At 43.7% G+C, this 25,570-nt stretch overlaps 1 protein-coding gene across 1 annotated transcript in view; it reads right to left on the bottom strand.

Annotated features, from left to right (window-relative positions):
* RAB15 (RAB15, member RAS oncogene family) overlaps positions 1–25,570 on the bottom strand; it is a 355,439-nt gene that overhangs the window by 35,380 nt on the left and 294,489 nt on the right. Inside the window, exons 3-4 of the mRNA XM_085627227.1 lie at positions 5,059–5,119; positions 2,917–2,994 (exon numbers count right to left, since the gene is read on the bottom strand). Of these exons, the coding sequence (XP_085483353.1) occupies positions 2,917–2,994; positions 5,059–5,119 (139 nt within the window). The remainder of the gene's footprint in view (positions 1–2,916; positions 2,995–5,058; positions 5,120–25,570) is intronic.

The following is a 25,570-nucleotide window of genomic DNA, read 5'->3' as shown; positions in this document are numbered from 1 at the left end:
ACATTAAAAAGATGATATTTTTCAGTTATGCAGCTTAATGGTATGAGTTAGAAACAGTGGCAACTTAACATAGAAATATTGCATTTTCATATGCTTATTGGTTCGTTATGAACATTCAGATGTAGAGTAACATTATTTCTGGCCTGCCTAAATAGGCAATCTTGAGGGTAGCCATCTCTCAGCGCTTTCATTCAGAACTTATCCGTCAGCTGCTGTAGAGAGTGTAATGTATGAGGAAGGTGGCATGAGTGGGAATATGCCAGAGCGACAGGTGGAGGAGCCCTGAAGATACCTCGCTGTGCTTGAGGAAATGGCAGAAGACAGAGGAAGACACCTCGCTGTGAAGAAGGTATCTCACTGCGCGTCGGGTAATGGTGTAAGAGTGAGTGTTAACTCGCTTAGTACGAGGGATAGAAGAAGAGTGAGGAAGATACCTTACTGTGTGTGAGAAAATGCAGTAAGAGTGAAGAGGTTAACTCACTGAGTATGAAAGACTAGTGTGACTGGGGAGAATACCATGCTTTGACTGAGGAAGAGTGAGGAAGATACCTCAGTGTTTATGAGGAAATAGAGGAGGATATAATGTAAAGTCTGAGGGAATGGAAGAAGGGTGAGCAGGAGATCTTGTAGTGAATGAAGGAAGAGTGAGGAGGATACCTTGCAGTACCTGAGGGAATGAAGGAAGAGTGAGGAGAATACGTTGCTGTGTCTGAGGGAACTAGCGAAAGAGTGAGCAGGCAGTGGCATTATGAAACTTGAGGGCCCCCTCGGCAAAGCACATGGAGTCCCCCCTCCCTACCTAGTTGGGACCTCTCAGGCCAGGGGCCCGCTGCCCGTGCACAGTGTTGAAGGGCATCCTGGAGCGCGGGGGCTGAGGGAGATAATGTTACTCCACTGGGAGCAGGATACCTTGTAATGTCTGAGGGAATGAAGGAAGAGTGAAGAGGACACCTCACTGTGTGAGGGAATGGAGGAAGAGTGAGATGGACACCTCTCTGTGTATGAGGTAATGTAGGAAGAGTGAGGAGGAGGCCTCACTGTGCAAGTAATGGAGGAACAGCGGGGAGGATACCTTGCTTCGTCTGAGGGAATGGAGGAGAAGTGAGGCGGATACTTCACTTTGTATGAGGAGATGCAGGAAGGGTTTGACGAGCATATCTTTTTGTGCATGAGGGAAAAGGGGGACTGTGGGGACAGAACAAGAGAGCTCACTGTGTGTGAGAGAATGGAGGAAGGGTGTGGAGGATACCTAACTGCACGAGGGAACAGAGGAAGGGTGAAGAGGATCCCTCACTGTGTATGAGGAAACAGAAGAAGGATGAGGAGGATTCCTCACTGTGTACGAGAGAACAGAGGAAGGATGAGGAGGATCCCTCACTGTGTGTGAGGGAATAGAGGAAGGGTGAGGAATATCCCTCACTGTGTACGAGGGAACAGAAGAAGGATGAGGAGGATCCCTCGCTGTGTGTGAGGGAAATGGGGGACTGTGGGGACAGAACAAGAGAGCTCACTGTGTGTGAGAGAATGGAGGAAGGGTGAAGAGGATCCCTCACTGTGTATGAGGGAACAGAAGAAGGATGAGGAGGATCCATCACTGTGTACGAGAGAACAAAGGAAGGATAAGGAGGATCCCTCACTGTGTGTGAGGGAAATGGGGGACTGTGGGGACAGAACACTAACTGCACGAGGGAACAGAGGAAGGGTGAAGAGGTTCCTTCACTGTGTACGAGGGAACAGAAGAAGGATGAGGAGGATCCCTCACTGTGTACGAATGAACAAAGGAAGGATGAGGAGGATCCCTCACTGTGTGTGGGGGAATAGAGGAAGGGTGAGGAAGATCTCTCACTGTGTACGAGGGAACAGAAGGATGAGGAGGATCCCTCACTGTGTACGAGGGAATAGAGGAAGGGTAAGGAAGATCCCTCACTGTGTACAAGGGAACAGAAGAAGGATGAGGAGGATCCCTCACTGTGTACGAGGTAACAATGGCAGGGTGAGGAGGGTCCCTCACTGTGTGTGAGGGAATAGAGGAAGGGTGAAGAGGCTACCTCACTGTGTGCGAGGGAACAGAGGAAGGGTGAGGAGGATCCACGAGAGAGAGAGAGAGAGAGAGAGAGAGAGAGAGAGAGAAGAGAGAGAGAGTTAGGGAGAGATCACAGACAGTACCTTGCTGTGACCAAGTGCAGTAAGAGGGCACTCTGCTATGTAAAGGGAATGGAGGACAGTGAAGAGTTGACTTGCTGTACTGGAGAGGACGGAGGAAGAGAGAAACCAGTGTCATAATTGTAGGTAATTGGTCCCATCAAGGAATATTTGTGACCTTTCTGAGGGCAAATGAAATGGTTCCGAGGGCAAGCCCTTGGGCCTAATAACACAGGCCCAATATTTTATTTTGCTTGAGGTAAAGAGGGGTTCAGATGTACAGAACACTCGTCCGTGTTTAAACCGATTGATTTTCTGAAAGTTTTTTTAGTTTTGTAATTTGTTAGTCTCGAGCATGTCAACACTAATTAGAACATTGGAATGTTGGGAGCTCCATTAAAGACAATAAAGTGGCTCAGGACTGATAATAGTTGTTACAGGCCTTCTGCACCAACATTTCTGTTTCTCCCTTTCTAATGGAGAACATGGTACCCTCAGTGAGTGGAATGCTCTAATAATCTTATAGCCCTTCTGCATTGGGTTATTCCATTTGTTAAAGGCCCTCGCCTGTGGCTCGGTGTAAATCTCTGGTTCAGGGCCTTTAACAACCGGTGCAGCCCTCGGCAGTGAGCTATAATACATAACAGCCTGTGCATTCTCCGTGACAGTCCTGCACAAGGCGCTGAGTGCCTTTGTCTGCGGCATCTCACACAATAACGATTTACTCGAAAATGTACATTAAGATAAATTGATCCAGAAATGAAACTGTCCTACCTCGTCCACGTCACTGGCCCATTTCATTATGTGCTGGTACGAGCGCTCGCTGGTGATGTCGTAGACTAAAAATATTCCCTAAAAACAGAGAGAAAAGTTACAGCGGAAACCAAACATTTGAAGTTCACACCATGCTTTCCAGAAAGACAGACTGATCCCTGTATCCAAACCATGGACTTGTACACTTTCCAAGCTGACCGGCTGGTAGAAATGTTGCAATTTTCTGGAGACCAGGCACATACAAGTTCAATTTTTGGAGTTCTTATAAATTCATTAAAACATTTTGATCTGCAATTAGCTCTTTTTACATTTGTACAAACTCTATAAATCTGAAGAACAACATTCAAATATTCAGCCCAAACTTTTCATCTATTTTATTACTGATCAAACTAGATACATTAATTTGAAATGTATAAATGTCATTGTAAATCCACTTAACAAATTAATCTCCTTTATTGTGTACATACTAGTCTGCAATGTTGTTACGTCACCTGCAGAAATTGCATTTTAAAGTACTGTATTTTGGTTTTAATGTTTTTTATTGCAAAATATTATAATTATCATTAGTTTTATTATGATAAACATGATCATTGGGAGTACTGTATTTCCTACTTGGATTTCTTTTTAAAATGGAATACAACAGTGCTTAATTTGTAAAGAAATAAGTGCCAAGGCCCAAGTCAGGAGGGCACTTCCACTTTCACCACCTAGCACCGCTGTCAGCGCTTCATATTACAGTAACACCACAACTTCTAACCAACATACTCCTAAAGGTGTGCCAGTTCTGATTATTTCAGGCTTCCAAAGCTATAAGAATGGATTTTGTGACAGATATTGGTCATTTTGAATGTATATTGAATTAATAATAAACAACTATTATGAACTGCTCTAAATTAGACAAACAGCGCCACCACGTGGCAGACTGTAAAAAAAGTGCCGGTGCAGACAATTTAATACACCTTATTTAACTTTTAAAAAACTGCTTTCAAAGATAGAGGGCCTTGATCTTTTCAACTACCTAACTCATCAGGCATTTCTTTAAGTGAAGCCTTTGGCTGTCCACCTCAATGGGTACCACTGAGACGTCTGTTCCCTTATCGGAACCAAACTACCCCCTTTTTATTCTTTTGTTTGGCGGTATGGTCAAAGATAAAATCAGCAGTTTTCATTAATGTATGTTTTGCTGCACATTATCTGAAAGTTGATTGATGGGCCTTGACTCCCTTTGAGGATCTGTCCTACAGTGTCCATGAATGGGTTTCTTATGCTCTTCCAATGAGTGAGTGTTGATATTTTAATGATTTAAATTACAGGGTTGCTCCAAATGACCTCCTCAAGGCTCCGCCCCAAGCCCTTTCTCAACCCCCAATCCATGCAACCTCCAGGGACTTGCAGGGACGAGACACAACCTTGTATAAGGTGGCACCACACGCCATATGTACGTCTGTACTAGTACTTATTGGGTGCAAACCTAGATAGGGAGCAAGAGTGCTCCATATATTGGTAGAGAGAGGAGGGAACAAAGCTTAGATTGTGTACAGAAGGGAATGGGCAGAGCCTCAGGATCATGTTAAAAGGGAAAAAAGAAGGAGTGAAGAAGGTCCTCGGTGTGGACATCCCTGCGTTTGAGAATCTTGGATACCTTGTCAATGACTATTGATGCGCACCTCAGAGAGCGAGATTTTTAATTCCATTCTGAAATTCAGAATTGATGACGCAGGCCTTCATCAATTCTGTTGCAGGCCTTGGAGGCTTTTATTGTAAAGGCTTTTCTCTTGGATTTTTCCTTCTTGCATTTCCCGTTTCCTAGTCCCTGTCCAATGTGCGTCTGTCAATGGCACTTCTTAAGTAGACAAGTATGGTTAGAGTCCCAAAGATGTGGCCTAACACAGGTAAGACATTCCAAAAAACCTAAACCTTGCTTGGCTCCCTTCTTAAAAAGTAAGTTCATGATACACCCTATTCTATGCCTGGAGATCCAAGGTCAACCTAATCTCAGCCATGCAGATGTACAACATTACAACGTAGAAAAAAAGAAAGGCAGAAAGCCGTACAAATGTTGTCAACTGTGCTGAAGTGATCCATGGCTGGTATTTTCCATCACTAATCACAAGTCAAAGGACATAGTAATGCCAAGTTTACCTGGGCTCTTCTGTAGTACTGTTTTGTTATAGTCTGGTACCTCTCCTGCCCTGCTGTGTCCCTGAAAAACAAAACATGGGTGTTAAAAGAGGAATGTGCCATCATTCACCAGTAATGTATGTGCCAAAGGTTCTTTCATGCGTGTGATGAATGCAGGACAAGGGTATTTATCAGTGATCCTGGTTAACTTTCTGTGGAGTAGTGTCAAGTAATGCTGCCTCTGCTCCTGCACAGAAAGGTCCCCACAGAGCACCACTGCCTTCAATACCTGCTACTCCATGATCTCTTTAGAAGGATCCACTTCAGACTGACTTCAGCTTCCCGCTCCAACTTCTACCTGACTTCAGCTTCTTGATCCACTTTCTATAACCTGGTTTCAGTTCCTATTCCACTTACTTCAACTTGCCTCTAACTTCCTATTCCACCTTCATCAACATAGCTCTCATTTCCTGTTCCACCTACGTCAACATAGCTCTAATTTCCTGTTCCACCTACTTCAACTTGTTTCTAATATCCTGTTCCACCTACGTCAACTTGGCTCCAATTTCCTGTTCCACCTACGTCAACATAGGTCTAATTTCCTGTTCCACCTACTTCAACTTGTTTCTAATATCCTGTTCCACCTACGTCAACATGGTTCTAATTTCCTGTTCCACCTACCTCAACTTGGGCTAATTTCCTGTTCCACCTATGTCAAATGGTTCTAATTTCCTGTTCCACCTACGTCAACGTGGTTCCAATTTCTTGTTCCACCTACGTCAACGTGGTTCCAATTTCTTGTTCCACCTACTTCCACTTAGCTCTATTTTCTTGTTCTACCTACTTCCACCTGGCTCCAGTGTCTTGTTCCATCAGCTTCAGTTTGGCTCTAACGTCTTGAACCCTCTACTACAACCTGCACCAGCTTGTCGATTCACTTACCTAGCTTATTGTTCTGTCTACTTACCAATGTTGAAAGAAAGAAATAGTTCTACTGATGCATTTAACAATGTGTTTTAAATGTTTTTACAAAATGCTATTTAAGCGCAATCTGCATGAGGATGTGTTAACATTATTGTCAGACTGAGTGTAGGAAATCTGAATGTGAGGCTATGGGGAGAGAGGTCAGAGGTCGGAGTTGAATTGTGCCCGAGCTCCCAAACTTTCCAAGTAACCCGACAAAGGTAAACTGGTTTCTGTGAGTAATCCCTGGTTTAACCTCGGAAGCCTGGATCAAGCAGCCAGGCTTTCCGCAGGGAACATGTGTGTGGCCTCTGTGTAATGACTAGCCAAACAACAGAGTTAAGAATGACAGAACTTAAGAGCCATACGACATAAGTCGAAATGACAAATAGTTAATACAAAAATGTAATCAAAATTAAGAATATAAAACGCAGAGATCAAAAGCTATAAAGAAAACAGAAAACACCTTATATATAATTCATTGAAAAAGGCACATAATACCACATGGGGTTAAAATAATGTCCTGAAAACCTCAAGGTGCTCTTCACAGGTTTGATCTTGTGCACATGAAGCCTATCTGGCCTGCCCACGAGCGAACGCAAGGTACATCTTTTCTGGTGGAAACATAACTTCTTCATCAGGGCTAACATCTGGGCTGTACCTGGCAAGAACTCAAATACGTGGGATACAATAAGTGGACAGTCTTGTGCTAGCATTCCTTCTGGTAGTCTTCCTTCTCGATTGGTAGCCTTCCTTCTCGATTGGTAGCCTTCCTTCTCGACTGGTAGGCTTCCTTCTCAATGGGTAGGCTTCCTTCTCAAATGGTAGCCTCTCTTCTCAATTGGTAGCCTTCCTTCTCAATTGCTAGCCTCTCTTCTCAATTGCTAGCCTTCCTTCTCAATGGGTAGGCTTCCTTCTCGATTGGTAGCCTTCCTTCTCAAATGGTAGCCTTCCTTCTCAATTGGTAGTCTTCCTTCTCAATTGGTAGCCTTCCTTCTCAATTGGTAGCCTTCCTTCTCAATTGGTAGCCTTCCTTCTCAATTGGTAGCCTTTCTTCTCAATTGATAGCCTTCCTTCTCAATTGATAGCCTTCCTTCTCAATTGATAGCCTTCCTTCTCAATTGATAGCCTTCCTTCTCAATTGGTAGCCTTCCTTCTCAATGCAGAAAGATGTGGCACATTCTACTCGGTCTCAGATTTCCTGCTTGGCAGACCCAGAAACTTATTTTTCTAACCCTGGCCTTGGTGTGGCCATCCTTTGAAGTGGCAGCTGCAGAGCGGGGTCAACAGAAGTCTGAAGTGAGTAGAATGTGAGACAGAAACATGTGTGCCATGGGGCTTCACTTCAGGCGGGGTCAGACAGAATCTATTTGTTATCTCCTACCATAACAGCAATGGGTAATAAAACTTTAACTCTGTCAGTGGTCCAGCTTACCTGCGTGATGCAAATTTAGTTTTGATACCATTTTCTAATCAAAGTGTATAAATTATATTTCACATTATAGTTTCTAAGTGGAAAACAAAGCCGTATGGCGGAAGCCACTAGTAAAACATCCAGTATAGAGCCACATCTTTTATTGTAGAACCAGGTGGGAGAAATGTTTCCTTTAATCCTAGTTTCCACATCTGTAGTTTGTGCAGCCACTGAGAGAACCTCTACAGAAACAGCTGGCATAAAGCAGCGACAGGTTCGGCCACCTGGAAATGTAATAGCCTAGTACTAGAACAAGACATATGTGGCCGAGTCCGGCTAGCAGCTGCACCGCTGCAGAGGTGAGAGTATCAGAGGCATGGGTGCTGGGGGCACTGGTGTTTGCACTCCTCTGTGCACCCTCTGTATTACAGAAGGTCCAGCAGACGATAACGCGGACTCTTCTGTATTACAAATTGCGTCGGTGCACATTTTGCACATTATCAATGACAAGGAGGCGCTCCCTCAGTTACGTGGGGGTGTGGACTCTGTAGTGTCCTGCTGGACATGTTGTAGTGTTTCAGCAAGCACTGGTATTTCCAGCCACTCCCTCTAGGGCTGGACACACATGCACCCCACACGCATCCATCTCAGGCCTCACGAGTGACGTGACCATGCTAATAAAAGGGCCCGGGAGCACGTGCTCGTGGCCAGTTAACCACTATACTCCCAGTGTCTGTGTCACCTATTTTAGCGGTATGTGGGCCTAGGGCCCACAGCTCTACAGACTCATACAAATCAGGAAATGTTTTTGGCACTTTTACCTTGCTGTGTTTACTGCACTCTTTTAAATGCCTGGTCTCCTCTGGAGGGAACAAGCAAAACACGGGTTTCCTCACACTGAAATCGATATCAGATCATATTTATGCAACGCATAGAAAGAGAAAGGGTCCTTCCAAGAGAAGAACCATTGAGATCAATGGTTTCAAACTAGGATTGATGTGCTGTGTAAATAGAATCCAACCGTCCAGCATATACATGTCAATAGATTGGTTTATAGTAATCTTTTCAAACGAAACACAAAAGACAAATTAGAAGAGTATGGTCTTGTAATAGAAAACTTTTTTTAGTTCCTTAATTCACCGATTTCTGTGGGTTTATTTGGATGTAAATTATCATTTATGAAAAATCAAAAGAGGAATTGGATACACAGATATAGTCACCAAGGACAGGATTTCACTGTGATCTTAGTTTACTGCTGGTTAAATGGAGAACAGTTATGTAGTAACCTGTGTTGTATTTATCTGGTTGCTTACTCCCTAGCGGCTCAGCCAGTGTGAATGTGATGCATGGAATGTTGGTGTGATGGTCTTGAATGGAATGTTTGGGTGCTTGGATGCTCGAGTGTGTCAGTTGGAGTATGGGCTGAGCAGCAGGAAGACTTGTCCTGGTGGGGCTGCAACTCTACAACTCATCAACTTGTAACCAACTCAATAAATCTACTTAAAACCACATCCTGGCTGTGGACCTCGCCACTACAGATTTTTGGAGACTATTCTTGAAACAAAACTAGGCGTGTTTTAGAAAGATCTTACTGAAACAAGAAATCTTCAAAGGAAACCTATGGAAACAAAGAAGAAACCTCCAGTCTGAAGTACACGGCGTGCCTGCTCCACCAGTGACTCTTACATCAGACAGCCCCAGCCTGTGTGTACATCATTGGCTACAAGGACTGGGTATTCTATCTGCTATGACAACTTGTGTGATCCTCAGCATGACAAGTTGGCCCCAGCTTGCGTGTACTTCATGCGTGATCTTGTGTGATCCTCAGCACTCCACCAGTGTCCTTTACACCGGACAGCCCCAGCCTTGGTGTGCTGTGCTCACTATTCAACTTGTGGACAACAAACATTCATGGCAAGCTACACCTGTCTGGAGTACGCTCCATACAACATGATTTGGTAGCTACTACAAGCTTTACATGCTCACTGTGTGCCTCACAAGCTTTGTTTTTCTGTGCTTTGAAGACATGTCTGCTGGCACAACACTGTGCAGTGATGGACTCGTGTTTTCACAAGACAAGAAACGTGGTGAAATGAGTGGCTTTACTTCTACAAGCAACTACATGTTTTTCTTGTCAACTTTCTAGTAAAAAAAAAAAATGATGTACAGTCATATATAGTTGTGTTCTGCCTGCATGGTATCTCATCTTCTATTTGAGACAAGTCACGTTGCGTTTTATTTGTGGAGCCTGCTGACTCTTACAAGGAAAACTTCTTTTAAGTGGCCGGACAGCCGCAGGCAAATTGAACTGTGTTGTGGTGTAATGTAGATTTTCCTAATAAATTATGAGGGAAAGTCTTAATTTTATTAAAGACACGGAGGCGAGTATTATGCTTACTTTTCTTGCTTTATTGCAATAGCAGCAAGATAAAACTACGACTCCCAGAAGGCTTGGTGAAAGAACTACCAGCCAATGGGAAACAAAGAAACAAATACTGACCAATCACAACCAAGGTAATAGTATAAGGTCTATCGTGACTGCGAACAGCCCTCTTTTCTTATGCGAGCAATTACAGAGAATGCAAAAATAAAGGAGAAACAGAGAACAAAATGCATGAAGTCAAAGTCCACGTAAAAAGTTCTTTTCCGAAGACCACCAGAGGAGACTCGGAGAGAAGGTCAAATCCAAGGACGGAAGGTGACGTCACAGAAGGAACGATCTTGGTAGAATTCATGATGACCTCAGGATGATGCCGGTGGCAGCGCAGGAGTTCCTGTGGGGAGGGAGAACACCAGTTAGAAGTGTTGTGGCGGGATAATACTCGCCTCCGTGTCTTTAATAAAATTAAGACTTTGTCATAATTTATTAGGAAAATCTACATTTTATGTCAAGACCGGAGGCTCCTATTATGCTTGTTTAAAGCATATCAACCACCAAAGAAGAAGCAGTAAGAACAGGTTTGCAATAAAATGTACGGAACACTGTATCATTAGACCAATCTGCTGACTTCAGGATATCCTCCAGACGGGAGCCAGCCCAAAAGGCTTTAGAAGCCATGGCTCCTCTAGTGGAACGAGCTCCGAAAACGGAGACGTCAATACCGGCCAGGGACATGACCCAACGAACCCAACGGGCCAAAGTAGCAGCAGAAACAGGATGAAAGGGTTTACAAAAAGAAATCAGGAGTTGGGAGCTGGAGGAAGTCCTGAGAGCAGAGGTCTTACTTTCATAAACTTTTAAACATTGACCTACACACAATTTGGGATTGGAGGGAAAATAGGGATAGAACACAGAATGTAAATTGGTCTTGGTACGTTTGTGAATATGAAACATCACACCGGTAGGAGTAAACTGTCTAGAAGAAACATCTAAGGCTTTCACATCAGATACTCGTTTAATGGAAATTAAACATAATAACATAGTAAGTTTAGCTGAAATCATTTTCAAAGAAAGAGCAGAATTGTCAGGCCAGTCAGAAAACAACTGCAAAACCAAATTGACATCCCATAAACTAGAATACTTAGCCAAAGGCGGTTTTGAAAAACGAATTCCTCTTAGCAATCTGCATACCAAGGGATGAGCCCCCGCAGGTTTTCCATCAATGTGGGCATGATTGAGAGAAATGGCAGATCTGTATAGGTTGATGGTACGATAGGATTTGCCGGAGCTAGCCTCAGAGGCTAAGAAATTAACCATGAAATTTAAAGAGGCTGAAACGGGATCGACAGATTTCTGCAGACACCAGCTTGACCAAAGAGACCAGGCGGACTTGTAAGCCTTGGAGGTGCCTGGGGCCCATGCCCGACTGATAAAGACTGAAGCTTCCTGTGAAATGACGAAATCAGAAGAGGAAGGCTGGAGATTTTCCAGGCGGACAACGTCAGAGACTGGTCGACCACTAAAGGATGGGGGTTGCCCTGAGGATCCGAGAGAAGATTGGGGAAAGGAGAAAGAAGGACAGGAAAGTCCACCGCCAATTCCAGGAGTGACGGGAACCAAATCTGGGACTGCCAAAAGAGAGCTACTATCACCAGAGACGTCATTTGGTGACGCACTTGCGATAGGACTCTGTTGATCAACAGAAAAGGAGGAAAGGCATAATTGAGGTGAAGGGACCAATCTTGGAGGAAGGCGTCGGTCGCTAGAGCCAAAGGATCCGGACGCCAGCTGAAGAAATGAGGCAACTGGGAATTGAGTCGGGAAGCAAAGAGGTCTATTGAGAAAGGACCCCACAACTGAGAGAGGGAGAGAAACACGGAGGGAAGAAGCTTCCAATCGCTGGAATCCCGGAGGAAGCGAGAATGCCAATCGGCCACAGCGTTGAGGTCTCCTGGGAGGTATTCCGCAGAGAGCGATAGTTTGTTGGAAAGGCAAAATTCCCAAAGACTTTTTGCTAGATCTGCTAGAGCCTTCGATTTTGTGCCACCGAGATGGTTTATATAGCGAACCGCAGCAACATTGTCCATGCGAAGAAGGATGGTACAACTTACTTTGTCTTTTGCCAGACTCTGGATTGCAAAGGAGCCTGCAAGCATCTCTAAACAGTTGATGTGCAATTTGGACTCCTCTTTTGACCATGTACCGCCAGTCGATATTGGTCCACAACGGGCGCCCCAACCCGTCAGGCTTGCATCGGATTCCAATACAAGATCTGGGGCGGAAGCGAAAATGGTTCGACCGTTCCAGGCCTCCAAATGGTTTAATCACCATTGCAGTTCCAGGTGAGATTCGAGATCTAATTCTATGTGATCGGAATAGGCGAGACCTTGTCGAAGATGCCTGATCTTTAGGCGTTGAAGAGCGCGATAATGAAGGGGACCTGGGAAGATAGCCTGAATGGAAGCCGATAGAAGGCCGACTATTCTCGCAAGGGTCCTGAGAGAAATGAGTGGACGGCGCAGAACCTGGGAAATCTCCGTTTGAATCGTGGAGATCTTGGACTGTGGAAGAAACAGAGAAGCCAAGGGAGAGTCTATGCGGAACCCCAGAAACTCCATACTCTGAGACGGGATGAGAGAGGACTTTTCTAAATTGAGGAGAAAGCCCAATTCCAATAGAAGAGAGCGGGTAGTGTTGAGATCGTTCAATAATGCCAGTTTGTCTAGGTTCATGAGAAGAATGTCGTCGAGATAAATGATGAGTCTGATCCCCAGAGATCTTAGATAAGCTACAATGGGTCTCATTACTTTTGTGAAGCACCAGGGTGCTGAAGAAAGACCGAAGGACAGAGATCGAAAACGATAAGTGACGTTTTGCCATTGAAATTGGAGGAATTTCGTGTGGGATTCGTGAATAGGAATAGAAAGATAAGCGTCTTGGAGATCGATGCGGACCATCCAATCGTTTTGACGCAAGGTGTCTCGTAAATGAAGAATGGTTTCCATTTTGAAGTGGCGATAAACCACAAACTGATTGAAAAATCTGAGATTGATCACCGGTCTCATCTTTTTGTTCTTCTTCTGAACAAGAAAAAGGGTGCTGAGGAAACCTGAGGGATCGAAGGGGGAAACGAGAATAGCTCTTTTGGAGAGAAGGGCCTGTATTTCCGAGGAGACCAGGAGGGACATTTCTGTTGAGAACACTAGAGGGGCAGGAAGAACGTGTTGAAAAGGAGGAGCGTAAAGCTCGATACGATAACCTTGGCCGGTGTCGAGAACCCATGAATCTGCAGTGAGAGTCTGCCACCTGTGAAGGAAAAGAGCTAAACGACCCCCAACAGGAATCACTGCACTCACCTTGTTGAGAGTTGTTGTTGTTGTGGCGGAAACCACGTTGGCCCCTGCCTCTGTAGCCCCGACCTCTTTGGGGGTAAAATTGGGGCTTGAAATCCTGTTGGTTGGAGTTGAAGGCACCACGGGAGCCTTGGGACTGGAACCCACGGCCGGTAGAGCGGCTCCTGCCTCTTCCGGCCCTGCCAAAAACCCGAGACGGGAAGACCTTTTTGATGGACTGCTGCGCCTTATCCAAGGAGGCAAAGGTGGTGACGAACCGACTTAAATCTCTCACTAACGAATCTCCAAAGAGAAGACCATCGGCCTTGACACCGGGATCAAGGGGGGCAAGGTTGGCAAGCTTGGGATCTAACTTGATTAAGAGGCCCTTGCGGTGCTCATGAGTTAAGGCCACATTAGTGTTGCCCAAGAGACAAAAAGCGCGTTGGACCCACAGAGAAATATCTTCTGGATTAAGTTCTGAGCCATCCAGGCGAGCTGATTCAGCCAAATCGAAAACGCGGGCCAACGGCCCCACTAAATCAAGCAGTTTGTCTTGGCAGGAAGACCAAGCCTTGTCCACCCCTTTGCGTGGGTCCTTGCCAAACTTTGAAAAGAAAGTGAGGAGAGGCTGATCAATAGCAGGGGTAGAAGTTATATGAGAAGGGAGAGAGGGCTTCGGACACTCGGACTTTAATTTAGCTCTTACAGTTTTGTCTAAAGGAAGACGAAGTCTGGAGGTGATATACTCTCCCACGTGGCCAATAGGGAACCATTCGGTAGAATTAGGGTGTCTGATAGAAGCAGGGTCAAAAAGAGGAGTACCCTCTGGGTCAAGCACCTGCTCCGATGCAAAAGCATCCAATTTTAATTTCTTAGGAGGGGACGATGGGCTTACCATGTCAAAAACATCATCAAGGTCATTGGCGTCACCCATATCGTCATCTGTATCGTAAATTGTAGAAATGACCAATTTCTGTGGTACCTCCGGGTTATTGGACTTGGCCTTACGCTTGCCAGCTAGACTTTTTAACCCCTCCTGAGTAGGAGGCCTGGGAGGAACCACGTCCTCTGTCATATGTGAGGAAGACTCACCAACCACTTTTGACGCCAAAGAAGAAACCTTGGAGTGTACCACTGTAAGTTTTCTGCTATCCCCCGCAGATTGGGCCATTGCTTTGGTCATTAAACTCAAGAGAGAAATCTCCATAGTCTTGGAAAAACGCTTCATAGAAGCCTCAACAGCAGTTTCCACTGAGGAATTAATAAAAGAACTTAAATCCTCCTTAAACTCATCACCTTCATTGTCATTAGGCTCATTTGAAACTTGCATGGTGAAAATATACTGAGAAAGCTGCACAAACCCGAAGAGAAAGGGTTAATTGTGAGGAAAGATAATGGGCGTGTGAAAAGGAGGAAAACCCCTCCCTCTAGGGGCGTGTAAGCCAGGGAACAGGAAACCACAAGAACTGAGGAAGCGAAGCGAGTGAGCCGATACCAGCTGCGTCGAGCTGAGGAGAAGTTCCGGAGCGCTGCGCCACCGTTTGAGAGAGCAAGCGGTGAGAGAGGCGCGAGTGGGGCAGAGAAAGCGTGGAGAGCGCGTGGGGGGGGGGGGACGGTAAAGCCAAAGGCATGAACTCCCGTAGGAGCGCGAGGTAAACAGAAGCAGCGAAAATACGCTGTAAAGCTCAGCAATACAATAAACAGAGCACAATTCAATAAACGTAAGTCACAATTAATGGTAATGACAGAAAAAGGTACTTATCTTGACTGCGAGCAGCAAGAAAAGAGGGCTGTTCGCAGTCACGATAGACCTTATACTATTACCTTGGTTGTGATTGGTCAGTATTTGTTTCTTTGTTTCCCATTGGCTGGTAGTTCTTTCACCAAGCCTTCTGGGAGTCGTAGTTTTATCTTGCTGCTATTGGAATAAAGCAAGAAAAGTAAGCATAATAGGAGCCTCCGGTCTTGACATAAAATACTAGTTTGTCTAACCCACATCTTTACCGCATCGTTACATGAGGTTCTACGTTTTTTTTTCTGTGCGATGTTTTAACTGTAAGTACATTGCTGGATGTTATTTTACTTTGGCATTTATCTTTGAATTTTATATGCAACATCATTGTGCCTCATGCTGTGCGCGAGTTTGTCTTACCTTAGAACACCCGTTTGGATTCTCAATCACAGTGGAGTTCTGACTCTTCAAAGGGGCAAGATGATGCAGCTGGTTTTCTCCTCTACTGTTGCTCACGACCGCGCATTGTGCAGCTATGCTTGGTACGCGCGCGCAACAGAAATCACCTGAAACTCTGCAACACTGAGCCACCGTGAGCCACCCGGCGAAAGTCAACCGCATGTGCCGCCATATTTCTTTCCTTGTCTCCTTGGAAACTTTCCACACCTTTGCAACTACGTAGCTGCGATCTTTATTCTCCATGAACGCGTGTGGGAAATGGCACACCTTATCGCCGGTAAAGTCTTCGTTTCTTGTGGAGTGACAGTAGTCATTTTTTTCATTTTGCTCTAGCACCTAGCACTATTGTGTTTTAATTTTGCTAGGATGGACATCATCTATGGGACATTTGGAGCGTGTCTTCTCCTGCCAATCTTCGGTGACACGCACACCGCATTGCTTGAATATGTCATTGGGGTCAAGTGTGTTGTAGTTTGTTACACGCACACATGTTATTGTATAATGTTTTTGTAATGAAGAGTCAGTTCTTCATGAAGGTTGATGTCAAGTATTTATTCGACATTCAGCTGGTATCACAGTACAGCACCAACGTTACTCTCTCGCTCTATCTCCCTCACTGGAATGCTTGAACATCATCAAGTACATCACAGCATTCTATTACATAGAGAGTATTCCAGAGTTAGTTCTAACCAGATCACAACACATCCCCCTCCCAATAAACAACCACCAAACATAAATAATAGCATTAAAAAAACATTAAAACAAATACAAAAAATAACACTGTATAACATCATATCTTAAACAAGAAAAGCAAAATGAGAATAACCCTAACGCAACACATAATCCCTCAACTTGACAGGCACACTCCTGCACCTAGTAGAAGGACTTCTGAACTCCCTACTATCAGGAACACTACTGTCGTCAGAATATTCTACCTCCGTCAACACAGGTCTGGAAACTTCCTTGTCAAGGAACCCACCAGAATACCTGACCAACCTAGACATGCTCCACCAGCAATCTGTGTCAACTTTGACTACATTCTTCTTGATGGCTACAATGGTAAAAGGACCTAAAAAACCAGATCTACCCTTAAAAGTGTGTCTAGGATTCTTCACCAGAACTTTGTCACCCACGCACCACTTCTTGTATTTTACATTCATCCTAGAATCATAACATGATTTATACCTCCTCTGATAATCCATAACCCTGGTGCGTCTCATGTCTGCAGACATACCATTGCCAGTACTAGCAGGTAGCCAACCAGGATTCAACTTAGAAGAAGCCTTCCTCCCCCTCAAATCTTCAAAAGGAGACTTAAGCGTGATAGCATTAGGTGTGGTGCGGTGAGCCCACCAGGTGTCTCTCAAAACAGTATCAAAGGGTAACCTCAACTCCAAAGCCCGCTGAGCACAACTCTTGACCACCCTGTTCATCCTCTCAGCTAACCCATTAGCCTGGGGAGAGTACAAAGCTGTCTTCTGGTGAACAATGTTAAAATCCTTCAGAAAATTGCACATTTCATGGGAAACAAACTGTACCCCATTGTCCGTAACCAAAAAACTTGGAACTCCTTCTGCCGCAAAAACATCCCTAAGAAAGTTCAACACTGTTTTTGTGTTAGCCACAGACACACATTTAGTGACAACCCACTTTGAGGTATAATCCACCAGCAAAATAACAAAACGTTCAAAAGAAGGTAACAACTCAAATGGACCCACTATATCTAAGCCCAACTTCGTCCAAACCCTCTCAGGAACCTCCACGGGAGACAAAGGAACTTTGCTAGGGGTATGCGACTTATCATTAGCAGCACAAGACAAACAGTCCTTAACCACAGCCTCGATCATGTGATCCATACTAGGCCACCAATACTTCTCCCTCACCCGAGCTTTGGTTAAACTCCTGCCCAAATGACCTTCATGAGCAAGGTTAATTACTTTATCCCTAAAAACACTTGGAGGAATTACTCTGTCACCCCTCATAAGATTGTCGCAACAAAACGACAACTCCTCTCTCACACCCCAAAAAGATCTCATTTCCAAATCCAAAGTCTTGTAGTCAGGCCAACCATGACTAATCCAGTCTTTAAGGAAAACAAAATCCCTATCATTATTTACACCCTCCAGCCACTCTTTAGACGAAAAGGCAGATTCTGCCACCCACAACACACTTTCCTCCACACTACAGTCTGAAACCTGTCCAACTGGTAGACGCGAAAGACAATCCGCAGACTTGTTACTCAAACCAGGAATATAACGGACCACAAAATTGAATTCCTGGAGTCCTTCACTCCAACGCTTGAGCCTAGGTGTAACATTTTCATTAGGACGGCACGAAAAAACTTGAACCAAAGGCCGATGATCTGTCCGGACCTGAAAAGGAATACCCCAAAGATAAAACTTAAAGTGTTGAATTGCCCAGAAGACACTCAATGCTTCTCTTTCAATGCAAGAATAATTAGCCTCCGCATCTTTAAGGGCCCTGGAAGCGAACGCTATTGCCCTGTCTTCACCATCCACTACCTGGGAAAGCACCGCTCCCAAACCCTTCAAGCTGGCATCCGTCGTCAAGACCGTCTTGCAATTCACATCAAAGTGACCTAAGGTGGGCATCCTACCAATCTCAGCTTTTATGCACGCAAAGGCCTCCTGACATTCCCCAGACCATGTGAACTGTGTCCCCTTCTTGAGTAGAGTCCTAATCGGTTCAGCTACACTAGCGAACCCTGGAACAAATTTGGAGTAAAACTCAGCGAGACCTAAAAATGATCTCACCTGATCTTTATCTTGAGGGACAGGAGCCTTCACCACAGCTTCAGCTAATTCCAATTTGGGTTGTATACCCTCCCCTGAGATTACATGCCCCAAGTATGTTACAGACTTCAAACCCACACGACATTTTTGTTTTTTAACTGCAAGTCCTGCACCTCTCAGCTTCTCTAACACAGTATAGAGAGTCAACCGATGTTCCTCTTCATTTCCCCCATAGATCAAGATATCATCTTGGAAAAACATTACATTGGGTATTTTTCCAAGAACCATCTTCATGACCCTTTGAAAACACGCCGCCGCCGAAGCCAATCCAAAGGGCATTCGTAAAAACCTATAAGCTCCCAAAGGCGTCACGAACGATGTAAGATGTCTTGAGTCTTTGTGCAGTGTGACTTGGTGGTAGGCCGAAGATAAATCTAGCACACTGAAGATTTTGGCCCCTTTTAGCATACTAATGGACTCAGAAATGTTGGGTAATGGTTGACGGTCAACCCAAATCCACTCATTCAACCCTCTCAAGTCCACACACATCCTAACACTTGCCCCACCATCCTTAGGAGCAAGAACAATGGGTGCAAGCCACTCCGAGGCTTCAATTTCTTCAATGATCTCCAATTTAAGCAGTCTCTGCAATTCAGCTTTAAGTGGTTCAATCATCATGTTTGGCACCCTCCTTACTTTGTGCACACACGGTACTGCTCTTTCCTTTAAGACGATGCGATGTTCAAATCCCTTGAGACAACCTAAAGCATCCGAAAAAACTTCTGGGAACTTGTCATAACAATCATCATTCACACTCAGAGAGTTTACCAACATGACTTGATCCCTGGGATCCTTTGCACAAGGGTTAAGCATTATTCCCAAATCCCGTTGATGCCTCCATCCAAGCAAATTGTCCCCTCTTACAGCCACATAGACTTTCCCAATAGTGTGCCTATCCTTAAATCCGATGCGAGCTTGGACATACCCGAGGACATCAATTTTGGCACCACCATAACTAACAGGGTTGATGTCAGGTGGTAACAAGGCCACATTTTCAAGACCCACACATTCATCCCATTGCTTATTACCAATCATGGTAAAAGGCGAACCAGAATCCGCTAGTACAGTAAAATCATATTCATCCACCATGATCTTACATTCTGGCATAATCACCCTGTCAGCATCCACCTCCCCACTATCAGCCTTCACATTCAAGAGGACAGTGCGTATAACTTCAGGATTTTTCTGCACATTGCGATTTTTATCAAACCCCTTACACACCCTAGCGTAATGTCCTTTAACACCACACTTATTGCATACAGCCTCTCTTGCAAAACAATGTGGGTAGTTAGAAAAATGTGAAAAACTTCCACATCTCATACACTTGGGTTTAGAATTAGAGGGAACGGGTTTATCACTAGAATCATTACCTCCCTCAAGAGAGTGATTGTCACGTTCACCCTTGTTATGAACACCCTTAAAAGGAGTACGTGCACGTGCGTCCTTTCCCACAGGTGTTTTGCTAGTGGAAGAAGAAGAAGAAACCTTAGCTAATGTATTGCAACCCTCCTGGCTTTCCTCTTCCTCAATAGCATGTACATCACTGGGCTTGGGAATTTTTTCTTCCTTATTTTTCCTAATTTCCTTCACCCATTTGGAAGTGTTCTCCATTCCCTCCACAATAGCAACAGCTTCAGTTAAAGAACGGTTCTTAGATAGAAGCTTTTCTTGAACACGAACACTGTTAGTGCACCTCACCAATTGGTCTCTTACTAATGAATCCGAAAGGTCACCAAATTCACACGTGCGAGCAAGAGTTTTCAATGCTGCAACGTAACTGCCAACACGTTCCACCGGACCTTGGATTCTGGTAAAAAACTTATGTCTTTCCAAGACAACATTGATGCGAGGGCCAAAATATTTCTCAAGCATAACCAGAGACATTTCGTACACATCATTGGGGGAACCATCACCCTCGCCAATGGGGAGTAAATCCATACTGTCATATGTATTTCTTCCCTCCACGCCCAAATTGTGAAGAAGAATTGCTTGCTTCCTAACCGCAGAAAATTTTTCCCCTCCAATGGCCACAATGTACGAATCGAAAAGATTCTTCCATCTTTTCCAGGGCAGGATAGGATCACCTTCTTCAGAAAGAAATGGTGGTGGTTGTGACATGCTGGAAGATGAGGCCAACGCCATCTTGCTCAGTTAACTTTCACAGGGAACTTATTTAAAATATTTTCGTAATATTTAACATGCCATGTAATGTTAACCTTAACATCAAACAACTCTTGTGTTTGCAGTCCAAAAATAATGTAGTAATTTACTTTCCTTCCGCTCAATCAGCTTAAAAATAGAGATTAAACCAGTTTCCCTTGTTAGCGCAGTGAAATAAAGTTCATTAGAGAAAAAAAACTAGTCCGTGTTTTCTACGCGTTTCACTCGCTTTGCGAAAGCGTTGCCATGGAGATCCCAAACAAAATGGCCCCAATGACGAGGAGCGTAACTAGGAGCGTAACGCAACGTGAAACGTGCGTTCCGAGTGCGTTTCACTGCAGGAAGGCTCGCGGAAGGCTCGTGAAGCAACACAAGGCTCGCGATCAACTGCCAGTCCTCAAAGGTAAGAATCTTTCATCTATTTGAAAGTTAAAGGTTGTGTAATGTCTCACCAAAAGTCACACCATAGCAGTTAAGGATGACGCCTTGCTTCGTCCGATCTCGAAAATAGTCGGAGAAATTAGAAACGATTCCAACGTAGTCCCAAGTCCAAAATCCAAATACGAAGGCAGGGGAATTGGTGCTTCGGCTTGTTACCTGTCCCCAATCAGGCATTAACCACTCGTCGCCAGTGTAATGAAGAGTCAGTTCTTCATGAAGGTTGATGTCAAGTATTTATTCGACATTCAGCTGGTATCACAGTACAGCACCAACGTTACTCTCTCGCTCTATCTCCCTCACTGGAATGCTTGAACATCATCAAGTACATCACAGCATTCTATTACATAGAGAGTATTCCAGAGTTAGTTCTAACCAGATCACAACAGTTTTCTTTATCTGGCTACCTAACTTAATACCAGCTTGTGGCTGACATATTGTTTGTGGGTCTTATCTACATCTTGAGTTTGGGTAGAACCTACAATGCTCAATTCAGCGTTCTGTGACACATTTTATTGGAGCTTGCATACCTTTTATTTGTTTGTGGCTGGTTTATTTGTCGGTCGTTGTACTGTTACAAAGTGCTGCTCCAAAGGGTGTCTATCCTTCACCATTGTTGATAGGTTTAAGTCCTTTTCAACGTTCATGGTGTACTCACCTGGTGTTTCACATTTTGTTTTTGTAGTGGGTTTTAGTCCCATCTACGTCGTTTGTAGTGGGTTTTAGTCCCATCTAGGCAGTTTGTAGTGGGCGTTAGTCCCATCTACGTAGTTTCTAATGGGTACAAGTCCCAATTTCTTTTTGTGGGTATTAGTCCCATTTACACAGTTCTACTGGGTACAAGTCCTATGTTTTTGTAGTGGGTTTTAGTCCCATCTACGCAGTTTGTAGTGGGTTTTAGCTCCATCTATGTGGTTCTAATGGGTACAAGTCCCATGTTTTTTGTTGTTCCCTGCACGTTTCTAACCTCCTCACAGGGGTTCTAATGGGTACGAGTCCCATGTGCTCTGCTGTTCTGTGCACGTTTCAAACCTCCTCACAGGGGTTCTCATGGGTACGAGTCCCATGTGTTTTATTGTTTTGTGCACTTTTCTAACTTTCATTTGGAGGTTCTTATGGGTATGAGTCACATGTGTTTTATTGTTCTTTACACTTTCCTAACCTCCATTTAGAGGTTCTTATGGGTCGAGTCCCATGTGTTCTATTTTTCTTTACATTTTTCTAATCTTCATATAGAGGTTCTAATGGGTCTGAGTCCCATGTGTATCATTGTATGTGCGTACTTTGTGCACACTCGGTGGTTGTCTGCCCCTAAGCCTGATTAGCTGCATGGTTAGCAGTCAACATTTCTTTCCCCTTAACCATTTTTTTTATTCATGTTTGATGTAGATGTTCCATGTTTCTGGTCCATTTATTCACCTGTATGTTCGGGAAAGTCAGTTCGGGTGTCCGTCACCCATTTCTAATGTTTTCATGAAAAAATTATTGGAGGATGATGGGTGGGTAATATATATATTATGTAATATATATATTATGTATATTCATCTTTGCATCTCCTCTGCATTGTTTATTTTTATTGTACGTACTTTTTGTACATCTCATGTATATTTTCTCTGTATTTTTTTTCTTTTCTCTTGTACTTCGGTTTTAATCTGTTATTTCATTTCCTCTTTCTATTGTACTTCCTCTTGTATACCTCCATTGTACTTTCTTCTTTGTTGACGCCTGATTTTCTTTGGTTTCTTTGCTATGATCCTTTCATGCTTTGGGTCCACTTTCTTCTTGCTTTCTCTCTGCTTTTCCATTTTCTGTTTCTTGGAGTTTCCATTGTTTGAACCTTGCTCTTCTTGGTGGTTGCTATTTTTTGTTTTGTAGAAGAAGGGAAGGTATGTAGTAACCTGTGTTGTATTTATCTGGTTACTTTCTCCCTAGCTGCTCAGCCAGTGTGAATGTGATGCATGGAATGTTGGTGTGATGGTCTTGAATGGAATGTTTGGGTGCTTGGATGCTTGAGTGCCAGTTGGAGTATGGGCTGAGCAGATTAATTATCTTTCTCACAACTCTTTGGGTTCATTGTGAAAGGCGGATCATTTCCAGCAAGTCCTCCTGTATAATTAAGAATATGCAAATTCTCATTTGCTTCTGCCACATACGCTTGTTCGCAAATGAAGCTAGGAAATCTTCTACAAACATATACGTAATTCTTTTTTGATTTTAATAAATCCAATTGAAGTGTAATCCACGCTTCTGAAATAGTAACTTGCTTTGGTAGAACTTTTCCAGCAGTTGGCTTCAGTCAGCCGTAGCTGTCCGTTTCCAGACACGAATAAGTCCTGTACATTACAGCGCCTGACCGGTTGTAAACTTTGCAACTGATGTTGTATGACGTTGGGAGTGATAGGGCTCAGTAATTTTCTGCTTCAAGGTTTCACTTGCATGGCATTCCGGTGCCAGCATGTGAGAATTGTTGGTGTCACAGGGATGCAAGACTGGCACATAGGTATGTCAATGCTGTGTACTACGAGAGAGTTTCTAGGCGCTTTGTGTGCAAGGTATTGCTAGTACCCAAGGTCTGGTATTTAGCTTATCGAGCTGCGAAGGATGAAAGGCTTGCTAAAATTCAAACTGGTGACCTGAAAGTCATGTCAGATGTTAGCAGCCTGGGCTTAACTCAGTGAGCCATCTTGCTGATATGATAAACATTTTACCATAAATAGGAATGCTCTTGTGAAAATAAGATCTCCAGGAAGTAATGCAGCGAGAATTGCCTGACTTGTGGCCCAACTAAAGATAAATGTAAAACTACTATCATTTAGAGGGCAGTGCTAAAGTGGGGGGCAAGAACTCCACAGTGCAACTAACATTTTAACCTTTGAATATTTTTGGCCCATCTTGCACCTGTTGCTGCCAAATTTACCTCCATTTTGTGCTCCGTTTTAGCGCCGTTTCCTGCGCTCAGCTCATAATCTACGATAGAGCTAAAACGGGCACAAAAATCACCAGTCTTTGCACTACCGCCAACTTGAACACGAGGACCACATAGGCACATTTACACATGTTGCCGATCACTGAAATTATAGGTATTGTCTTTTGAGAACTGTTCTCCTCAACATTCTTTTTAGCAGGGACTAGATGTGTATTGTCCAATAGTCTTGAAAAACACCAACCAGAGTTTCTACTAAATGACTTCATGGAATGGAACACACTGCTGCTTTTATATGGATATGTTTGAATAGAACTTTATGTTTTTACTTTAGGGCAGAATAGAATAGACTAAATACATGTCCTAAGTAATTAATAATGAGGAATTAAACGAAGCAGCCAGAAGTGGAAAAAATAAAAATATTTTGAAATACAAGTAATTGAAATGAAAGGGAAATACAAAAAAAAAAAGTGAGTAGTGACGCTTGAATTGATCTCAGCAACTAGTAATGACTTTAAGACACATTCCAGTCTATTTATATATATTGGAATGTGTCTTAAAGTGATTACTAGTGGCTGAGATCTCTCTTGCTCTATGTATCTCTCTCTCTCTCTCTCTCTCTCTCTATATATATATATATATATATACACTGAAAAAACCATAGGTTTCACACATGTTATAGTTAGCGGAAATTTTACTGATAAAAAACCAGTGAAATTCCCCCGTTATAGTTAGTGCTGGCAACTATAACTCACGCGACCGCAATCCTCTGCTGATGCTAATACTGTATTTAGACACTTATTTGCCCATGTCTTCTTCCATACATTTTTAGCTATACATATATTACAAATATTTTTTTTTCATAAAGACACATATGTCATCAGCAGAAGATTGCGGTCGCGTGAGTTATAGTTGCCAGCACTAACTATAACGGGGGAATTTCACTGGTTTTTTATCAGTAAAATTTCCGCTAACTATAACATGTGTGAAACCTATGGTTTTTTCAGTGAATTTGCAAGGTTTTTTAAATGCTAATTCCTAACTATAACGTGTGTGAAACCTATGGTTTTTTCAGTGAATTTGTACGGTTTTTTAAATGCTAAGTTACTTTACGCCATTCGAGGCGTGCGCGCCCACTTAACGCAGTTCGTTCCGTGCACGGTTTTAATCAACTTTAATAAGCCCTGTACATTTGGTGGCCTTCGGCCACCAAAAGCACAGGGGGTGGGGTCAATGTGGATAGTGTTTTTTATATTTCGATTTTATAATTTCATGTTGCCAAAATTTAGTTTTTTTTATCTATTAATAAGCCGTGCACATTTGTTGGGCTTCGGCCACCAAAAGCACAGGGGGTGGGGTAAGTGTGGATAGTGTTTTTTTTATTTTTATTTTTTAACCGTACGCTTACGGTAAGCGTACGGTAAGCGTACCCCGCGAAATTGCCGAAAAAAAAATAAAACCGTTTTTGCTCTTGGGGGATGTTTGTGGACTCCCTCAACATGACTGTGTGGGAGGGAGTTGTCAAAACAGCCCCGTAACATGTTTTTGGCCATCATGTTTGATAAACAACACTCAGTGCGAGAGACAAAATGGCGGACGCCGCTTCCTGGTTTCGGCCGATTCGAATGTTTACTAAGATCTAAGAGCCAATCAGAATCGCGCTCGCGCACGCCACCGTACGCTTACCGTAAGCGTACGGTAAGCGTACCGTAAGCGGGCTCAGATATATATATTGATTTAAAGGCTATTTTCTCAGAATCTACTGAACAGATTTACACCAAACCTACAAAAGGCACTTCCTTGACCTAGGGACTACCTCTCTGCCAAATTTCTAGTAATTCTGTTCAGCCGTTCGGGCTGTAGCTCGTTCTAAAGGTCCTATGGAAAAATGCATGGGAAAAACGCGTTTTGGGACC

This window comes from Triturus cristatus, chromosome 9 (assembly GCF_964204655.1).
Source record: "Triturus cristatus chromosome 9, aTriCri1.1, whole genome shotgun sequence".
Taxonomy (NCBI): Eukaryota; Metazoa; Chordata; class Amphibia; order Caudata; family Salamandridae; genus Triturus; species Triturus cristatus.
The sequence above is the reverse complement of the archived record's forward strand: the minus strand, read 5'-3'. Positions and strand labels throughout refer to the sequence as shown.